A 17,764-nucleotide genomic window follows, 5' to 3' on the forward strand; every position below is an offset into this window, starting at 1 on the left:
TCTGCTAAAAGTTTCATGTGTGATGTTAGTATTAAGCTCAATCCATGAGAGGTACAAAGTACAGCCTCACAGCTGCTAGCCTCTTGTTAACCCTTAAATTGGACGGATGTGGACAAATATTCCTTTACCAGTTTGTATTAATGTGTTTTATCATTGATATTGTATGGACATTTCGTCCCAATATATATTTTTAATAAGTTAATCTTATCTTGTGAACATGTTACCATAAGAATTGTTAAGGAAATTAACACCAAGTGTGTAAGGTAATCCACTCTTTGCCATCTAGTTCACATTGGAGCTAACATTAGCACATACAACTAAAATTCTATTTATGAATGATTTACTTTTCCTCTTGGCATCAGGACATCATGGATGTTGCTCACTTCAAACAAATGTTAGGATACTGTAAGTTAAGTTTGACGGTTGTTGAAAAAATAAATAGCTTCAAAAGGAATAGCACAAAGCGGAGGGTTTAATTATTGAATTAAAAGGTGAATATGGTCCTGCCTGTTGTGTCTTCTGAGTGGAAGGCTTGTGGCTGTAACACATCTGCAATTATAATTTAATAAGAATATCACGCTACAAAGAAGTTTATTTTTACTTTGATATCTGATATCACGCTGTGGAGGATGACATCCCTGTGCACAAACACAAGCATACTTATATATGTATTGGGTGTATTTGCTTTTATATACAGTATGATGAAAATAAGGGCTATGCTATAATTCTCTTTCATCCCTAGCAAATTCATGGTGTTTAACCTCATTTACATATTTCATGCATATGAATTACCACAGTCCTTGTCATCTATGGCCTGTCCACATTTGCAAGGCTAATCACTTGACTCATTGGGAACATTAGGTGATCAAATTAGCTCTAATAAATGTCCCATTGATGGCATGACGCATGGTAGCTGTTGAATAACCAGTAGAACACGTCAGTTGCCGTGTTACGTTCTCTCCACTCTCTGACACTGATGGGGACATTTAGGACGAGCGATCAAACAAAAACGTGACTGCTGATGCAAATGTTCTTCTCTGGCTCATGTGCTCATTGGAAAATAGACGGCTGTGTGTGTTGGTGCCGTTCAGCTAAGTCCCGGTGGACTCTGTCTTTGTGGCTTACATAATGTTATCTCCCACTGCATTATCTGACAGATACAGGCCGATTATGATTAGGAATCACAAAAACACACTCACTCTTTCCATTCGGTACGTTCACTGCCTTTTCTAGCTCTCTCGCTCAGTGTCATAAATAATGCTCTAAACAAACACTATCATGAAAGGCTATCTGTAAAGCTTAACTCCTGTTAATAATTCATTTCTCAGATTTAAATGATTTGTCAAATACCACTTATTGAATGAAGTGGACAAATCTCAGCTCTATTTACTCTTCCAGTTATTTAGCTACCCTTGTGTATTTATATTCCTGTTTCGACCTAGTTTCAGCTCTTACCAAATCACGAGACAAGTTTTTTCAGCCACTGGTCATAAATTTGCCAAAGGCCTATAGGACCATTATGCATTTATGACATGCCATTAAAATGATTGGCAGCTGGTGCGATCGGAGAGGAGCATTACTTCAGTCGAGGACCTGATTGTAAGGAAGGACAGAGGAGCTCATCTCCAGCTCGAACTTGACCATGGAGTCGACAAAAGGGGCCATTTTGGCTCTTTTTCTGCTGGTGGCGTTCACATCATCCTGGGCCAAAGGTAAGGCGAGAAAAAGAGAGAAGTAAACTTTATCTGTCTTTTGGTGAGCTAGCTCTAAAGCGTATACTTTCATCTTTATTTAGTTATATTTCTTTAGCTCTTTGTTTTGGGTAATACTTTTGAGGTTCCATCTTCTACTTTCTTCCAGAAACTTAAGGGAAACAAAAAGAGTTCTGCTCATTCAGCATTTATGCTTCTTTCCACATGCTATTGATGTATACACTTATTTCTCTTAATCCATATTAGCTTAAACTCACTGAAACTGCAGCTGCTCTCACTCAGAACTTGTCAACTTACGTTTGAACTGATAATTCACAACTTTCAGATCTTACATTTCATCTGTAGTCAGTGAGCCACCTCTTCAGGCTTCAACTTGCACGTCAACAAACAGTTTAACTGCTTTCATCTTGTATTTTGCACAGGACATTTCAACTGATTTCAGTGGTTACACAGCAGCATCCATTTCCGCCACATTTTCTCATTACTCGTCAAGTGACTACACTGGACTGTAAACCTCTGATGCCCGCCTCTGAAACGCTTGGTCAACTTTACTTCTTCACACCCGATGTTGTCATTATTGCACTTCCAGGGCTAACACCTCAACACTTCAATATCAACAACTAATTCAATCTCATTTCATCTTCCTGTACTTGTTTCTCTTGCTTTCACACAATCTAGCACATTTGGGTTTCACATTGGCCTGATAACATTGATATTGATGTATGTTGCTCACCTTCTTTTCTATTCTTCTGTGATATGTTTTAAAACATGATCTTTCCATCTCTTTGTGCTTTGTCTTTCGCCCTCATTTCTTTGTCTCCCACTCTTCACATTGAACCTCAGCTTCCACCTTTCTTTACATCCTTTGAACACTTTAATCACTTTTTCTTCACTTGCCTACCCACTGTTTTTTGAGGGGTTTCACAACTTTTAAGCAGACTCAGTGCTCAAATAGTTGTGTAACTGGCTGCTGTCTGCACTTACTGCTTGTTAGTAGAGCAATGCATTAAAATATACAACTACACTGTAGCATATAAGGAAGCATGTGTATACGACAGGTGCTAAACAAATATGGTTATAAATACATTCTGGTCCCCTTAGGGCTGAGCAAAGGGCGCTCTTCAAGGTTACTAGTCCTACTCACAATGATGTCCATGTCATATATAGAACATCTCTTTGATTCTCGGAATTAGTCACGTTCTTGCTTTAAAGGTTCAGTGTGTAGAATTTTGTGAAATCTAGTGGTGAAGTTGCATTTAGCAGCTGAATACCCCTCATCTCATCCTCTACTGATAGAGAACCTGTGGTTGCCTTCAGTTGTCATCAAAACTCAAAAGGTGTTAAGTTTGTCCAGTTTTGGCTACTGTAAAAAAACGTGGCAGCCTCCGTAGAGAGGACCCACTTCTGAAGTAAATACAAAGTACTTATCAATAAAGGGCTCATTCTGGGTTAAAGAACACAGTAATTCATAAAATCCTAGTGAAAAAACATCACTAGGATTGTTTTATATTTATTTTCTGCCAATAGATCTTCCACATAAATCTTAAACACTGGACCTTTAAGTTTCTTAGAAGCCAAATGTTTCATATGTGGTGAGATACCTCATGTGATTCTGAAAATGATAAATGGTTTGTTTTAAAATGGAACTTTTCTAGTCTTGACGACCACTCAAAGCGCTTCACAGTACAGTTTTTCCATTAACCCATTCACACACACCTTCATACATAGCATCCACATTCAGCACTTTCTCTATCATGCAGTACAGCCGAGCAATTTTGGGGTCAGTATCTTGCCCAAGGACACTTTAGCACACAGAATAGGAGAGATGGGGATCAAACCACCAGCCTTAAAACTGTTATGTATTCACCCCTGGCCATTTGTTTGTTGGTTTGTTGGTATGTTAGTTTGCAGGGTTACACAAGAAAGACACGACAGATAACCAAGAAGCTTGGTTGAAGGTTGGGTCTGGGAATTTATTCTCTGTTTCTTTAAAATACGAGATAGGGTATTTTTCAACATTTTTAACAAGGAATAATTCATGGATCTTGATGAGAAAAACCAGGCACACTTAAGGAACTGATATATATGCCATTCAAGTTGCTCAGGCAAATCCCCCTCGAAATTAGGGTTAGACTTTTTAATATTTAAAATAACAACATATGAAGACAATTCATAGCGATACAACCAATACCTTTTCTATTTTTTGACTCACATCAGTTGGATTTGTGTATGTGCCTATAGTTGAAGAGGAGAATCCAGAGTTCTGGAGGTCAAAGGCACGGAAGACGTTGCAGTCAGCTTTGGACAGGAAGCTCAACACCAACATTGCTAGAAACATCCTGCTCTTCCTCGGAGATGGTAAGTTACACAACACAGTCATCCTCACAATATTAACACCAGACAGCCTGGCTTGGCGGAGGAGGTAAGACAATCAGAATCAGGAATTGCCTGACCCTAATTTTGCCATCTGTCCCCACTGCTTCCTTTCCCTTGTTAATTTATGTCTGTGCCTCAGGGATGGGAATCACAACTTACACAGCGGCTCGTATCCTCAAGGGACAGCTGCAGAACCAGACAGGAGAGGAGACTGTGATGACCATGGACACCTTCCCCAGCGTGGGATTGGCTAAAGTACACACATACACACACACACACACACACACACATACACACACACACACACACACACACACACACACACACACACACACACTCACACACACAAACCTTCGAAGAATGAATGGACACAGGACCAGGTACTTGTACACAATGTACTGTACTGTACATTACAATTGCTTTCACATCCATTCATTAATATTATCAAAGACATTAACCTACTGCATGTTTGCAGAAGTCTCCCATGGGTGCATTCACAGACATGTCATATGGTCAAGTCACAGTGTTAAGCTTAAACCTGCTCCCCTCACACCATGAACTGAATGTGTCCCATGTTTACATAAAGAGCTGTGTATTGAAATACAATTAATGTTAAAATGTAACCAGATAGTTAAAAGATTAATTATTATTATTGTTCCATTAACTTGATAGATCACAGTACTTTATGCCTCATTTTCTAATTAGGGCCCGAGCACCGAAATCGGTGGGAGGCCCTATTGAAATTGAAATGATTATTATTATTATTATTATTATTATTTTACTCTCGCTTACTAGAATTGGCTTTTTGAGGGCTTTAACATGCTCAAAAAGTTTTAATTTCTTATTATATTCTCTCTTTATTCTTTTCTCCTATGATTGTTTGGAGGAGGAGCTACTTCCCACACTGACATTAATGTTTAAGTGTATTTTGTACAGAACTCAACTCATACTTGTGTGCGTGTGTGTTTTTGTGTGTGTGCAGACCTATAGTGTGGACTTCCAGATTCCAGACAGTGCAGCCACAGCCACAGCGTATCTGTGTGGAGTGAAAACCAACCTGAACACCTTAGGAGTGAACGCAGCAGCTCGCAACGGAGCCTGCAGGACTCAGAAGGGCAACGAGGTCACGTCCATTCTCAAGTGGGCCAAAGATGCAGGTAAGGATAACACCGGACAATATTAAAGAGTGTTTAAAGTGTTCTAGAGTCAAAAGAGCAAGACAGTGGAGAGCATTCCCACGCCTCTGATTTGAAATAGTGACGTTTGAGTCACAATGATAATCCTATAATATTGATAACCTTTGTTTCTTGTAGAGTTTGTCAGGGATACTATTAAAGACAATACCTTTTGAAACCAAAGACACATTTTCAATTAAAGATCTATGTGACATTTACATCAAGCTGTTACTAATCTTTATTTCATGAATAGTAACAGCTATAACAAACAGATTTTCCTGAGTCTTGAGGACCAGGTCCAACTGTATCACATTTTACTTTTGGCTCCTGACAAAGAAAATCCCAAAACAAAACCTAATGCTACAGCTGAGTGCTCTGCTGTGTGCTGCAGTCCCTCGTCACAGTGCTGTTACAGGAGTGACAGCAGTCTGCAGCCGCTCGCACACTGCAGGATAACATCGTGCACAGAAAGCACACTCTTATCGTGTTCCTCTATTATCAACGGTCCTGGATATCTCATAATACACACACATACGCACAATGCCATGGCCCTGACCCTAGCTCAGCTCCAGAGATTGATACCAGCTGTGTGTGTGTGTGTGTGTGTGTGTATTTATATATTTGTGAGGACCATCAATCATAGAACTGAGATGGGAACATTTGTCCAGTCCTCACTTTCCCAACTGGCTGTTAGAAGATTAGAGTTAAAGGGATAGTGGGTGAAGTGGTTGAGTCCACAGCACAGTTTTGGGAGTTTCTGGGGTAAAGAGTGTAGCTGATTAGTGAGTATCCTGAGATCTGACAAATAAATAAAGAGATGTAGATGACAACATTATGAAATGTATCATAACAAACTCTTCACAGTCATCATAGGTTATCTGAGCAGCCTGTGCCAAGGATCACTGTCAGTGACTGACTTACAGACTGACAGACTGACTGACTCATTAACTGAGAGACAGACTGACTGATTAATCGACAGACAGACAGACAGACTGACTGACTGACTGACTGACTGACTGACTGACTGACTGACTGACTGACTGGCTGATTTGAGGAACAAAGTGGATGATTTTTCTATTCAGAGCCAGTGTCTGGATTAACAACCTGCCAAATGTTCAGCAATGAAAGTGACTTATATCAAACCTTAGTTTATCAGGTCTACAGATTTTGGATATATACATTAATACATCTAAAAGATGCATCGCTCTGAGTAATGATCTCTCATCTTTCATCCAGCTGCTCTGTGCATTATTCATTATTATGATAATTCTGTCATGTTCTCATACAGGCGAAATGAGAGGAACCAGTTTACTGTAAATGCTGGTTTCCCACTGAGCGCTATTTCTATGATGTTCAAGGTTCAAGGTTACTCTGTTTGTCTCCCTTGGGAGAAACATTGTATTGGATACAGGGAATTGCTGCCTTAAGACAAAACACACAGAATAAAAACAGTAAACCTTTAATGTCTGGAGGAGAATTGGTCACAGCCTGTGTATTAATTTGAAATAATGTGGTTTAAATGACCTGATTTAGAAATGAAGGAGGCTGTTTCACACAGGCTGTTAGACTTTGAAAGTGGCCCTGTCTGTATTGTGAATAACAACCTTAAGGTTTAATATTGTCAAACCAGGTTTAATGATCCAAATCATAAAGTCATTAAACACTTTCATTTATCTAAACTGTTTATTCTTGTTCGACCTTGACATTAATACTAAATTGCTTTTATCAATATCTGTTATAAATCAGCCATTCTAACAATTGTAATTTCCACCCAGTTTTGTACCGTTGCCAAACCCCCAATTCAGACACTGTACTAAACTAAAGGAGCTACACACAATATTTTTGAAATGTGATAATTCCACCACAAATGTATTAAATGTAATCACCAGAGGTGTACACTGTATCAGGGCAGGTCTACTGATAATCAGTTTTGGGAAAATGACGTCTCATCTAATCAGTCAGATTCTTGGTAAAGAGATGCCTCTTAATCCTAAATTATGTATTCTGAACATTTACCCAGATGATTATATGACTGGTACATCAAAAAGGGCATGTTTTGCACACTCAGAGCCATTAAAAGCTGCTGCACATTAAACATGAAATAAATGTGTCTTGTAGGCAAGTCTGTTGGCATCGTCACAACCACACGTGTGCAACATGCCACCCCAGCCACCAGCTATGCCCACAGCGCCAGCAGGAAGTGGTACAGCGACGCTGACATGCCCGAGGCCGCCAAGAGGGACGGCTGCACAGACATCGCCGCTCAGCTCCTCAATAACACAGACATCGATGTAAGAAGCTCTGCCCTCACATCCTTCTGATGGAAATTCTCTGTGTGAGGCGTGTTAAAGTGAACAAGTAAATATGTGTGTTTGTGTCTGTGATTGTGTTACCAGGTGATCATTGGTGGCGGCAGAAAGTACATGACCCCCAGGGGCACCAAGGACCCAGAGTATCCCAACGCTTTCACCTCCAGGGGGAAGAGGAAAGATGGACGCAACCTCATCAATGAGTGGAAGAGCATGAAAACTGGGAAGGTAGCTCTGTTTATCCAGACAAAGTTATAGCATCAGCTTCGAGGAGAAGTCTCAGACAAGTCCCAAAATTATAAAATAATATAATGGAAGGTAGCAAGGTGTAAAATCACATGACATTCAAGGGACATTTCTTTGTAAGCGGAATCTGAAATGGTTCTCAGTGTGTCACGGTCGTTAAAACTTAGTTTAAGGATTCTCTCACTACAGACCCTCTCAAGGGGCCGGCAAGTCGGCTAGCAGCGAGTTAGCATGGTGAGCAGGCTGTGTGTAGCCCAGGGACAGATGTACTGGTTTTAAAATCTATGTTTTGAGAGAGTTTGGCAATGCAGTAAATGATGTGTCTGGCTGGGAGTCGATGTGCAGACTTGCTGCTGAGGGCACCAGAGACCCAAGAGCACTGAGAACGAGCAGACTGATGATACGTTTAAAGAATCCTAGAAAAGCAAGTACATTGCAGCAATCTGTACAGTGGCAGAAATACGTAAATAACCTATTCTATATGTTACCATCCTTAATAAGCACAATTTCCACATCTATCATCTGAAATACAATAAAATATCTGTGAGACCACCACCTGGTAAAAAGTGTAATGCTCTTCAATTAAATTGACAGTGATACCTTGTGGATTTTAAAAAGCTTAAACATTAATTTACATTCACAAAAGCAGTCAGTTGAGAACAAGTTGGATGAATGCATAGCAGACTGTTACTTGAGCAGCAAAGAAAACCTGTGTGTCTTCCTCCCACTCAGTGTGAAAGTGTGTATATCCTGTGTGTTTCATGCAGGCAGCCCACTATGTGTGGAATAGAACAGACTTTGATGCCGTCGACCCTGAAACCACAGACTATCTCATGGGTGAGTTTTCTCATATTTTTGTCTTTACAACAGAAAGGTATTGACTGTCCTTGGTTTCCTCACAGTCTTGAATACACAACTCACATTTTCCCTCAAACTGTACCTGACTTACATAATGTTTTCAAGGAGCAACAACATTCACACAAATTCATTCACAAAAATTACACCATGGATGAAAAAATGTAACTGTCCATCAACACTTTTTTCCGCAAACAATCCAACAATCGAATGCAGTACATTTTAAATGAATCATTTTATTACTTTGGGACAAGCCAGAAGTTATTTGTACACTGGAAGCTTTTTTTTAAAGAATGTCCTTCCTTTGTTCAGCCATGTGCCATTGATTTGTTCCCGTCTGTTCTTTTTTGCTCCACACCATTTGAATATGATTTTATGAAATACATGAAATACATGAAAAACAAGAAAGGGAAACTTGATTTACTGCTCCCTATTGAGTTGCAGTGGATCATTTTGCTTGTTTATTTGATTGATTTAGCTTTTCAACTTTAACATTAGCTCAAACACTTTTATCATGGCAGATTTGTAAGGGAAAATATATTTATTTCCACGTCCAGCAGATGTTGTAACAAATGGCCTGAGCATGAGCATGCTGTTAATGTCAATGTTGATGTCTGTGTCCTTCTTACAAATCTGTATGTCCAATGTTCACATCTGGTTCTATAGCAGCTAAATACTCCAACATTTACATACAGCTGCTTGCCGACTGCGTCAACTGTTTCTTTGCAGGAAGTGTTGGATCTATCCTTTCAGGGAGCTCAGTGACCTCATTGTGTTGTGTGATGGTGCGGGGGAGAAGTACTGCAGCTTTAATCATCATCCTCCAGTTTTTGGACTGAGTGTGTGCTGAAAATAATGATATGGTGGGAGGATGGGACTCTCCTCTCTGCAGCACATCCACTGTGGGCTGATAAAGTGGATATACCGTATTTTTGGTTTCTCTTTTTAAGATCTTTCTCTCCCCCCTCAGCTCTGTTTGAACCCGGGGACCTGCGCTTCGAGGTGGAGAGAGACCCAAGCATGGACCCGTCCATTGTTGAGACCACAGAAAAGGCAATCCGCATCCTCCAGAAAAACCCGAAAGGCTTCTTCCTGCTAGTGGAGGGTGAGGATCAGAGCTTCAACCACCTTCCACACTCAACCATCAATAAATCTATCAAATAAACATTGGATAATAAACCCCCCTGGTAGATTAGGGTTCGGCTAAAAGCTATATACATGATAAACTGTGATGGCTTTGTCAAAACACCAAGTAGTGTCTTATAAAAAAGTGTCTTTATGTCTCTACTGGGGTCGTTTGAGACAATCCTCATGGTTTCTGCTGCACAGCAACAACCTCCAGAATACGTCAAGTTACCTAGAGTAGGGCCACTGACTTGACGTTGATTCTGCATGCAGATCAATGGGTTTGCCGCAGTGCGTGTGTGTGTGTGTGTGTGTGTGTGTGTGTGTGTGTTTTAGTGGACTGTGGTTGGCTGACGTGTGTAGTTCCACACGGCCACCTTGTGTATCTCCCCTTCGGTATAAGGCAGATGCCTGGGGACTCTGTAATGCGACAGTGTCTTGACAATGACTTTAAAATAACAGGCCAGAGTATAAATAGAAGCAGGCATATGGTGCACCCAATCACTGACGGCTCACTGAGAACACAAGTTATTAACCACAGCTTCGTTCACCCTCCAGTGAAATGGAGGGAGAGGACAGGTGCTGGAGGAATCTGCTAAAGTGAGAAAAGCTCATGTGAACCAGTACAACTTGTGTGACCCCTTTCAAAATGTATGTCTATTCCAAGAGATATCTTTTAAAGTCACTTCAATATGAAATAGGCTGCTTACTCAACTCTAACAATGTGAAGGAAATGCATTTTTAAATAACTCTCGAAAGGCCCTGCTTTGGATGTATAGGTTATGCACCAGTTTTAAACTTAACTTAAACTTATAACTTATTATTAATCAAGGCAACAGGAGGTTTTATTTTGGAAGCCTTTTAATTGTATCATGAGTTCAGGGCCAACTCTGTAGTCACAAGTCAGATTACAGTCCCTGGTCATTTGTGACAAGTGGAAGTTAAGGCTTTCAAACAGGACTGGTTTGACCTGTCAGTCAACAGGTCAAACCAGTTCCAAGGGTATTCTTAACATTCCAAATCTGTGATGACACAGGTCTTCAGAAGCAAATTTCTAGTCATGTTTAAATACTGTAAAAAATGCAAGCTGCTGATGAGTTTTCTTTTTGCATATTTTTATTTTTTTTAAATAACTAAATTTGTCTTCATGGTGTGTAATGATAAAAGGCCTGCTTGTCAATTTCAAAATCCGACTGGGGTGTTTTTCCTTAAAACCTCAGCCCAAGTCTTCAAGTGTCAAAAACTCAATTTCTCTGTAGCTAATTCCCAGTCAAGTGTATAACCACTATCTTTGTGAATTCAGTCTGATCAAAGTCTCAGGTCCCAGCTCTACAGGTTCATTAAAGTGTGTTTACAGAATGATTTTTGAGTGACACGCTGATCACATGAATTTCTTTATGTATTTTTTATTTCTAAATAACTGATCATCAGACACCAGGAGAGAAAGATATCTTTATGAATAAATCGGGAGAAATTAGAAAAATGTATCAGTTGTATCTGGTTTGATTAAACTCACAGTTATATTTTTAAAAACTATATATTTTTTATCTTTTAAGGGGTTTGGTCATACAATAGTCCTCTCTGTCACATAAAGTACCAAACAGTACAATAAGCCATAACTTCCCCTGTCATGGTCTTTAACCCTTTCCCCCTCTGTGGTCAGGTGGGCGCATCGACCAGGCTCACCACGCTGGTCAGGCGTACATGGCCCTCCATGAGACGGTGGCCTTTGACTACGCTATTGCCAAGGGCCTCGAACTCACCAAAGAGCACGAAACACTCACCTTAGTGATGGCGGATCACTCCCACCCAGTTACCTTCAATGGATACCCGTTTCGAGGACAAAGCATTCTGGGTAATATAAACTGACTTTAGTCCCACTTTAGTTTTTTTTCCAATCTTTCCCCACATAGCATAAAATCTCCATTTATTCCTCTTTCTTTCCTCCATACCCAAGGGGATATTTTGTGTATGTGTGGGTGTGACTTTGTGTGTTTTTGTGTGCATGCATTGGCAGCTTCCTCCCAGCTTCAGTGTGTCTGTTCCACAAGCAGCTTGACATTTCCTCTGCTTTTCTCTCCCCTGCAATTACAGCCGCTGTTAACAAATACAGCCAGCAGCCTTTCTTTTCCTCACCTCTCTCTATTTCAGTACCTCGCTTTCCCCCCGCCCCTCCTCCTTCTACCTCCTTCTCTGTTTGGACAACCTCTTTAGGCACAGTTAATTTGGCCATATGATGGTAAAGATTACAAATCTCTACAACAAATGGGTTTTGTAGGAACATTTCTATCCAGCCACTTTCACGGTTCATCAGGTTCTTTGAATGAGTAAGTGAGGGCGGTACGTATGATTAAATTCTGCAGATTTCTGGGGCAGCACTCTATAAGGAACTAATTTATTAGAAATGCACACATAAAGAGCATTTGGTAAAGCACATGGGTTTTAATAAAGGTGTAAGTCAAATACTGACTTTTACCCGGCAAACTTGTACGAAGTAGTTTTCCGAAAATGTCTCGGTATGAAAATGATCATATTAAAGGTTCACCCACTCATCCAAAATACAGTAGATCAGTATCTGCCTTCAGACGCCATATTGATAATGTATTTGTGTTACCTTCAACAGTATCCACTTTTCTGCTCTCTCTTTTCTGTACTTATTTTACTCTCCTCCTCCTCTTCTTCATCCTCCTCTTCTTCATCCTCCTCATCCTCCTCTTCCTCCTCCTCCCAGCGGTGCAGCAGTGATTAATGTGCTTGTGAAACCCTGAGCTCTTCATCAGCGGGGAGACTCGTGAGGCTAATGGCTCATCTGGGGAGAAACACTGAGATACTCAACAAGCACTAGACCTCCTGCAGCCCCCTGGGGATCCAGAGGCCTGCCCTACGTGTGTGTGTGTGTCTGTGTGTGTGTGTGTGTTTGTGTGTCTGTGTGTCTGTGTGTGTGTGTGTGTGTGTGTGTTTGTGTGTGTGTGTGTGTGTGTGTGTGTGTGTGTGTGTGTGTGTTTAGCAAATAGAAGCAAAGAGAAACAACAGTAAAAGGGAAGTGATAACTCAAAGATAAGGTGTGATTGGCTTTGTTCATTCTCCAGGTAAATCCCCACTGTGGGCTAGAGACATGCTGCCTTATACCACACTGATGTACGGCAACGGACCTGGACACAAAATCACCAATGGCACGCGTCCTGATATTCGCAATGTCAACACCAGTAAGATTCACTCATTGTTTCCTCATTTTTCTCACAAGAATATCACAGAATTTCGTTATTCAAACCCTCCGACCTGTTACAGAATTCTTTCAACAGTCCCTAAGTCACAATTCTGTTTTTAGAACCATAACAATGTCGACATTTTACTCAGTACTACCTCCACTTTATCTTTCGCAGACATTCTTGTTATTTCATTTTCATGAATATTTTTATAAACTGCAAAAGAAAAATGACAGTTCAGTTAAGGTTCATCATAAATATATATGTATATATATACATAGCTGCTTTAAGCCTCCCTCCAAATATTATTCTGACATAATCTGGAGTTGCTGTATGTAAGAACTTTCTGTGGAGTTTCTCCTGTCCGCCCCAGAGTAAAAACTATGCACAATGCCCATATGAGCCCATGTGATAATACAGCAGTAGAATCTCTGGAGGATTCACAGCGAGTCAGCGTGTTGTTTCTAACACATGACAGATACAAAACTGATCATAACAAAAAAAATGCAAACATCTGAAGATAAAAAGGAGGAGCCATGCATGTGGAGGCGCTGACAGACAAGAATCGAGAGCTTTTGACATTAAGGGCCAACACTGGTAGTGATGAACCCAAATGCCATCCATCGGAGGTTTTCCTTTTGTTATTAGGCTGCCAGACCAAAAAAATCTCCTGCTGTGTTGTCCATATGTGAAAGGCAGACTCTGGATAATGTCTGGGTCCTATTGTCTGGACATTCATGTCTGTAAATGGCTAAAGTAAGACCTGAAAACTGTAAATACAGACTGTTCCTCTTGATCCTTAATTTGATTGCACAATTTGATCTTGTTTTATTAGCATTAGCAACTAATACTGGGTCATACTTTTGTTCAAGCGAATTACCTATTTTTTGCCACCTGGGAGCAGCACAACAAGCTCTAATTAAAACATTGCCATATCATCTGATTATGGCTAATCAAAGCCAAATCTGATTATTACCATATTGAGCAAACACAGAGCAACATTATGATTTGTATGTGATTTTGTGTTTTGATGCATTGTTGATCAAAAATATGGATCATAGCAGCTCTAAAGTCTGTTGAATTATGTGGTAAAGTCTGGATGTGATATAAAAACACTTATTGTTATTGTTGTATTCCTGGAGAAACACAGAAAAAAGAGTGTGATGTGATTTTCTGCGTCTTCCAGAAACCAAGGACTACGTGCAGCTGTCCGCGGTGCCCACAGAGTCGGCCACCCATAGTGGAGAGGATGTGGCGGTGCTCGCCCGTGGACCCATGGCCCACCTCTTCCAGGGCGTCCATGAGCAGAACTACATCGCTCACGCCATGGGCTACGCTGCCTGTGTGGGCGCTGACCTGAGGCACTGCCAGGGACCGACCACCACCAATGATAACATCAGGAACAAGGCTCATGATTCAGCGGCTCTGCTCAGTGTCCTCCTCAGTACGCTGCTGGCTCATGCAGTGCTGATGTAAGATCCCTTTCTTGGTGAATCTCATTGATCTCACTCCACTGGCAATGATACAGGGGTCAGAGGTCAGGGCCTTTAGGGAGCAGTCAGGGAATCAGACACTTGGCTCAAAGACACAGGACGTGTGTTTGCTACTGTGGGGAATTCAGCCAGAGTTTTTTAAAGGTTGAAAAAAATCATTATAATTAGACACAGACATCCATCTTCATCAATTGGAGAAGACTGTATGAATAATAACTTATTGAATGGGAATTTGTCTTGTTTCCACTTTCATCGTTTTTGAATCCTTGTGTTGCACCAATAAATCTCTGCTTGAATAGAGGGTCTGTTTGTCCCTTTCTGTATACTAATATGAAGCAATCCAAATGGCACATTTTTCTTTCAATTTTGTAAAAATATGTTGATCCATAGTTTTCTTGAGTTTTTTGAGTCTCATGATGAAACATGAATGTTGCAGGATCCACATTTAGCTGCATTCTTATCGCCAAGCAAATGTGAAGTAGGAATTCTGCATTTTGGGATACACACAGACACGATTTCTTGCTGAGAGTAAGATGCGATGACGAGTGTTAATACGGATAAAGGACAAGGAGTTTGTGCTGCTCCTATCTCATGATGAAGGATGTTGCCTAGAATAATTACCAGCATGTTAATTTCCCCATGTACCCACTACCTCTGTTTGTGTACAAATCAAAAAGCATAGGATATTCTTGAGAGAGCCGGACAGGTTTTTTTCTGGTTCCACTCTTTGAGATCTGAGCTAATCCCCTGTGGCTCCATATTTATATTTAGTGTAAACACATGAGAGTAGCGTCTGCCCATCTCTAGCTCGGGGCATGTCGAGCCAATACTGAAAGCTTATATATATAAAACTTCCAAAGCTCCTGGATGATGTCATGTTTATATTTTGGATTGCAAACATGAACTTATGATTTCAAACATAAAGGTCCTACATGCAGTCATTTGAAATAAAATTAAAAATATATATATAAAGCATACAACTGGATTCAAACTTGTGTTATAAGTTTATGGTCCAGTCTCTGCAGTGTTAACAGATGTTCCATGTGACTGGGTTTGATGACTTGAACTATCCATTAGTAAAGATCACCTCTTTGTATTTTCAGCCGACAGATTGTGGTAATTATTTTGGTCATCTGCTGGGGTTTGGAGTTCATGAAACTGATTTGGACTCTCCTTGGGCTCTGGCTCATTTCAGATGAGAGGTCTGCGCTCATCCTCTACCCACAGCCTGTCAAGACCCATTTATACATCGTCTGGTGGAGCGATGCTCAAAGCTTGAGATGCAGGAGGATGGGTTGTCTCCTTTGTCTGGTGTTGATGTTACTTGTATTGGTAGAGAGCAGGTGGTGGTCAGGGACAGTGACTCTTTTCTCTACACATTTCTATTTTCGTAGTAACAGATTCACCAAAATATTAATTTTATTATCACAGTTAAATCAACTGAAACAAGCATCCTGACCACAATGTAAAAAGGAACTGCTAATATTAGGTTAAACACATATCATGGTCACCTTCAGTAGATTATATGACCTAAGTATAAAACTGACATGATGCATAGACTGTACCCTATCACCTCACATCATGTGACAAAAACTCAACTAAACCAACTAAAGTATCTCTTGTTGTTTTTGTTTCTATATAGTAAAGGAATAAATTAACATTTTGGGAGATGCATTGTTTATTTTCTTGATGAGTGTCAGTTCAGTCAGACGACTCACATTTGAACTGTTTATTACAGCATAACATTGTAAGTGTTTGATGTCTCGGATCTGACCTCATCACTTCCCATGATATGATTCCATTAATATGATGGTGAGTGATGAGCAAATCTCCTTAAACCCCCTGGCGGAGCCTACTGGTGGATGCTGGGCGGTGAAGCTGCTGATCCAACCAGCAGCAACAGAGACCAAACAGCAGCGGGGCAAGCAAAAAAAAAAAACAAAAACAAAAAACACGTTAAACATGTCTATAATGACCAGGGATATGTTGAAAGGCCTCATCCTCCTGCTTGTTGTTTTCCTTCATTCGGTTGGAACCAAGAGTCTTTTTACCTGTCAGTGCTCCCCTGGCGTGTTTGTCCTGCGTCTCCTGCTCCAGATGAGTTGTCCTGTCCATCATAGCTCTCCTGCTTCCGCCCCACAACAGAGCCTGCAGCTGGCCCTCGTCCCGAAGCCCTGAGGGGACAGGACGTCTCCCCTTGCCCCTGGAGACGGTGGCTCTCCAGCTGGTCCTGATCTCTGGTCAAAGCACTCTGCTGCTCCTCTGCTCGGCCAAGCCGCTCTACGCTGCTGTTTGTCCTCATCTTCTTTCTAGGAACCCAAGAAGCTGAATCAGCAGGGACTCAATCAAAACCTCCTTCTTATCGGAAGCCTCAGCACAGAGAGCCTGGATCTCTATCAAGGTCTGTTAAGTTGGAGGAATGTTTCACTGCTGGCTTCACTCACATAACTTGCTTCACTGACCTGATGCTCTAAGTTGTTCTTGGCTCCGTGAAGCAGAGGCTATAGCAACATCACTCAGCTTGAGTCCACTCTTGAAATGTTTTTTTCACCAGTATTTCACTTTGCAGCCACATGCAATATTTTGGTTGATGCTTGAGAGCAGGGGTTATTTAGCTGATTGGATCTGGGATTTATGGTCAGCTGTGAAGGCTCAATTAAACAAGGAGAGTTAGAAAGATAGAAATATAGAAAGATAGATAGATAGATAGATAGATAGATAGATAGATAGATAGATCGATCGATAGATAGATAGATAGATAGATAGATAGATAGATCGATAGGATGGTTATCCTGTAACTTTTTCTGCTGTCACTTTATCTAACATTACAAAAAAATGACGAGAATGAAACCAAGTAGATTACCAAGCAGATACAGATAAATTGCTGTTATTGTTCTACAATCACAAGAATTGGATCTCCATTTTCTTTTACACTATCTTTGTCACACAGATGCAGAGGCAAGGTCTTATGTTGAGCTCAGGTAGTAATAACTTCATCCTCTCCTGTTCTCCCAGAAGAGCCTCAGCTCTGCAGTCACACACAGACACACACATACACGCACACACGCACAAGAGCACACGCGCACACACGTCACACGCACACAGTGTACCGAGCTGCGCAACAGGCTTTCCACACTCCCCTTGCTCCCTCGCCTTCGTGCCTGCGCCAGAGTCGTCCTTTGGGTGGCGCTGGAGCCCCAGTAAAGGTTCCATGTGGCACGGAGAGGACCGATAGGGCCAAGTAAGATTCGGCTTTGCCGCAACTTC

The 17,764-nt window shown here is 40.9% G+C and overlaps 1 protein-coding gene across 1 annotated transcript; it reads left to right on the forward strand.

The window, feature by feature from the left end:
- The first annotated feature begins 1,578 nt into the window (after positions 1 to 1,578).
- alp3 (alkaline phosphatase 3) lies at positions 1,579 to 14,798 on the forward strand. The gene is made up of 11 exons (XM_062385183.1): positions 1,579 to 1,712; positions 3,954 to 4,070; positions 4,228 to 4,343; positions 5,071 to 5,245; positions 7,382 to 7,554; positions 7,660 to 7,800; positions 8,586 to 8,655; positions 9,644 to 9,778; positions 11,462 to 11,653; positions 12,888 to 13,004; positions 14,191 to 14,798. The coding sequence occupies exons 1-11, from the start codon at positions 1,643 to 1,645 to the stop codon at positions 14,478 to 14,480; spliced, it is 1,596 nt and encodes a 531-aa protein (XP_062241167.1). The 5' UTR covers positions 1,579 to 1,642; the 3' UTR covers positions 14,481 to 14,798.
- Positions 14,799 to 17,764: the final 2,966 nt, after the last annotated feature.

Source organism: Platichthys flesus, chromosome 4, assembly GCF_949316205.1.
Source record: "Platichthys flesus chromosome 4, fPlaFle2.1, whole genome shotgun sequence".
Classification (NCBI taxonomy): Eukaryota; Metazoa; Chordata; class Actinopteri; order Pleuronectiformes; family Pleuronectidae; genus Platichthys; species Platichthys flesus.

What these genes read in the sequence shown, in the direction of transcription:
- alp3 (XM_062385183.1), top strand. Translation starts at nt 1,643, where the DNA reads ATGGAGTCGACAAAAGGGGCCATTTTGGCTCTTTTTCTGCTGGTGGCG. An exon ending in AACCACAGACTATCTCATGG is followed by an intron (nt 8,656 to 9,643) that starts GTGAGTTTTCTC and finishes CTCCCCCCTCAG; the next exon opens with CTCTGTTTGAACCCGGGGAC. An exon ending in TATTCGCAATGTCAACACCA is followed by an intron (nt 13,005 to 14,190) that starts GTAAGATTCACT and finishes TGCGTCTTCCAG; the next exon opens with AAACCAAGGACTACGTGCAG.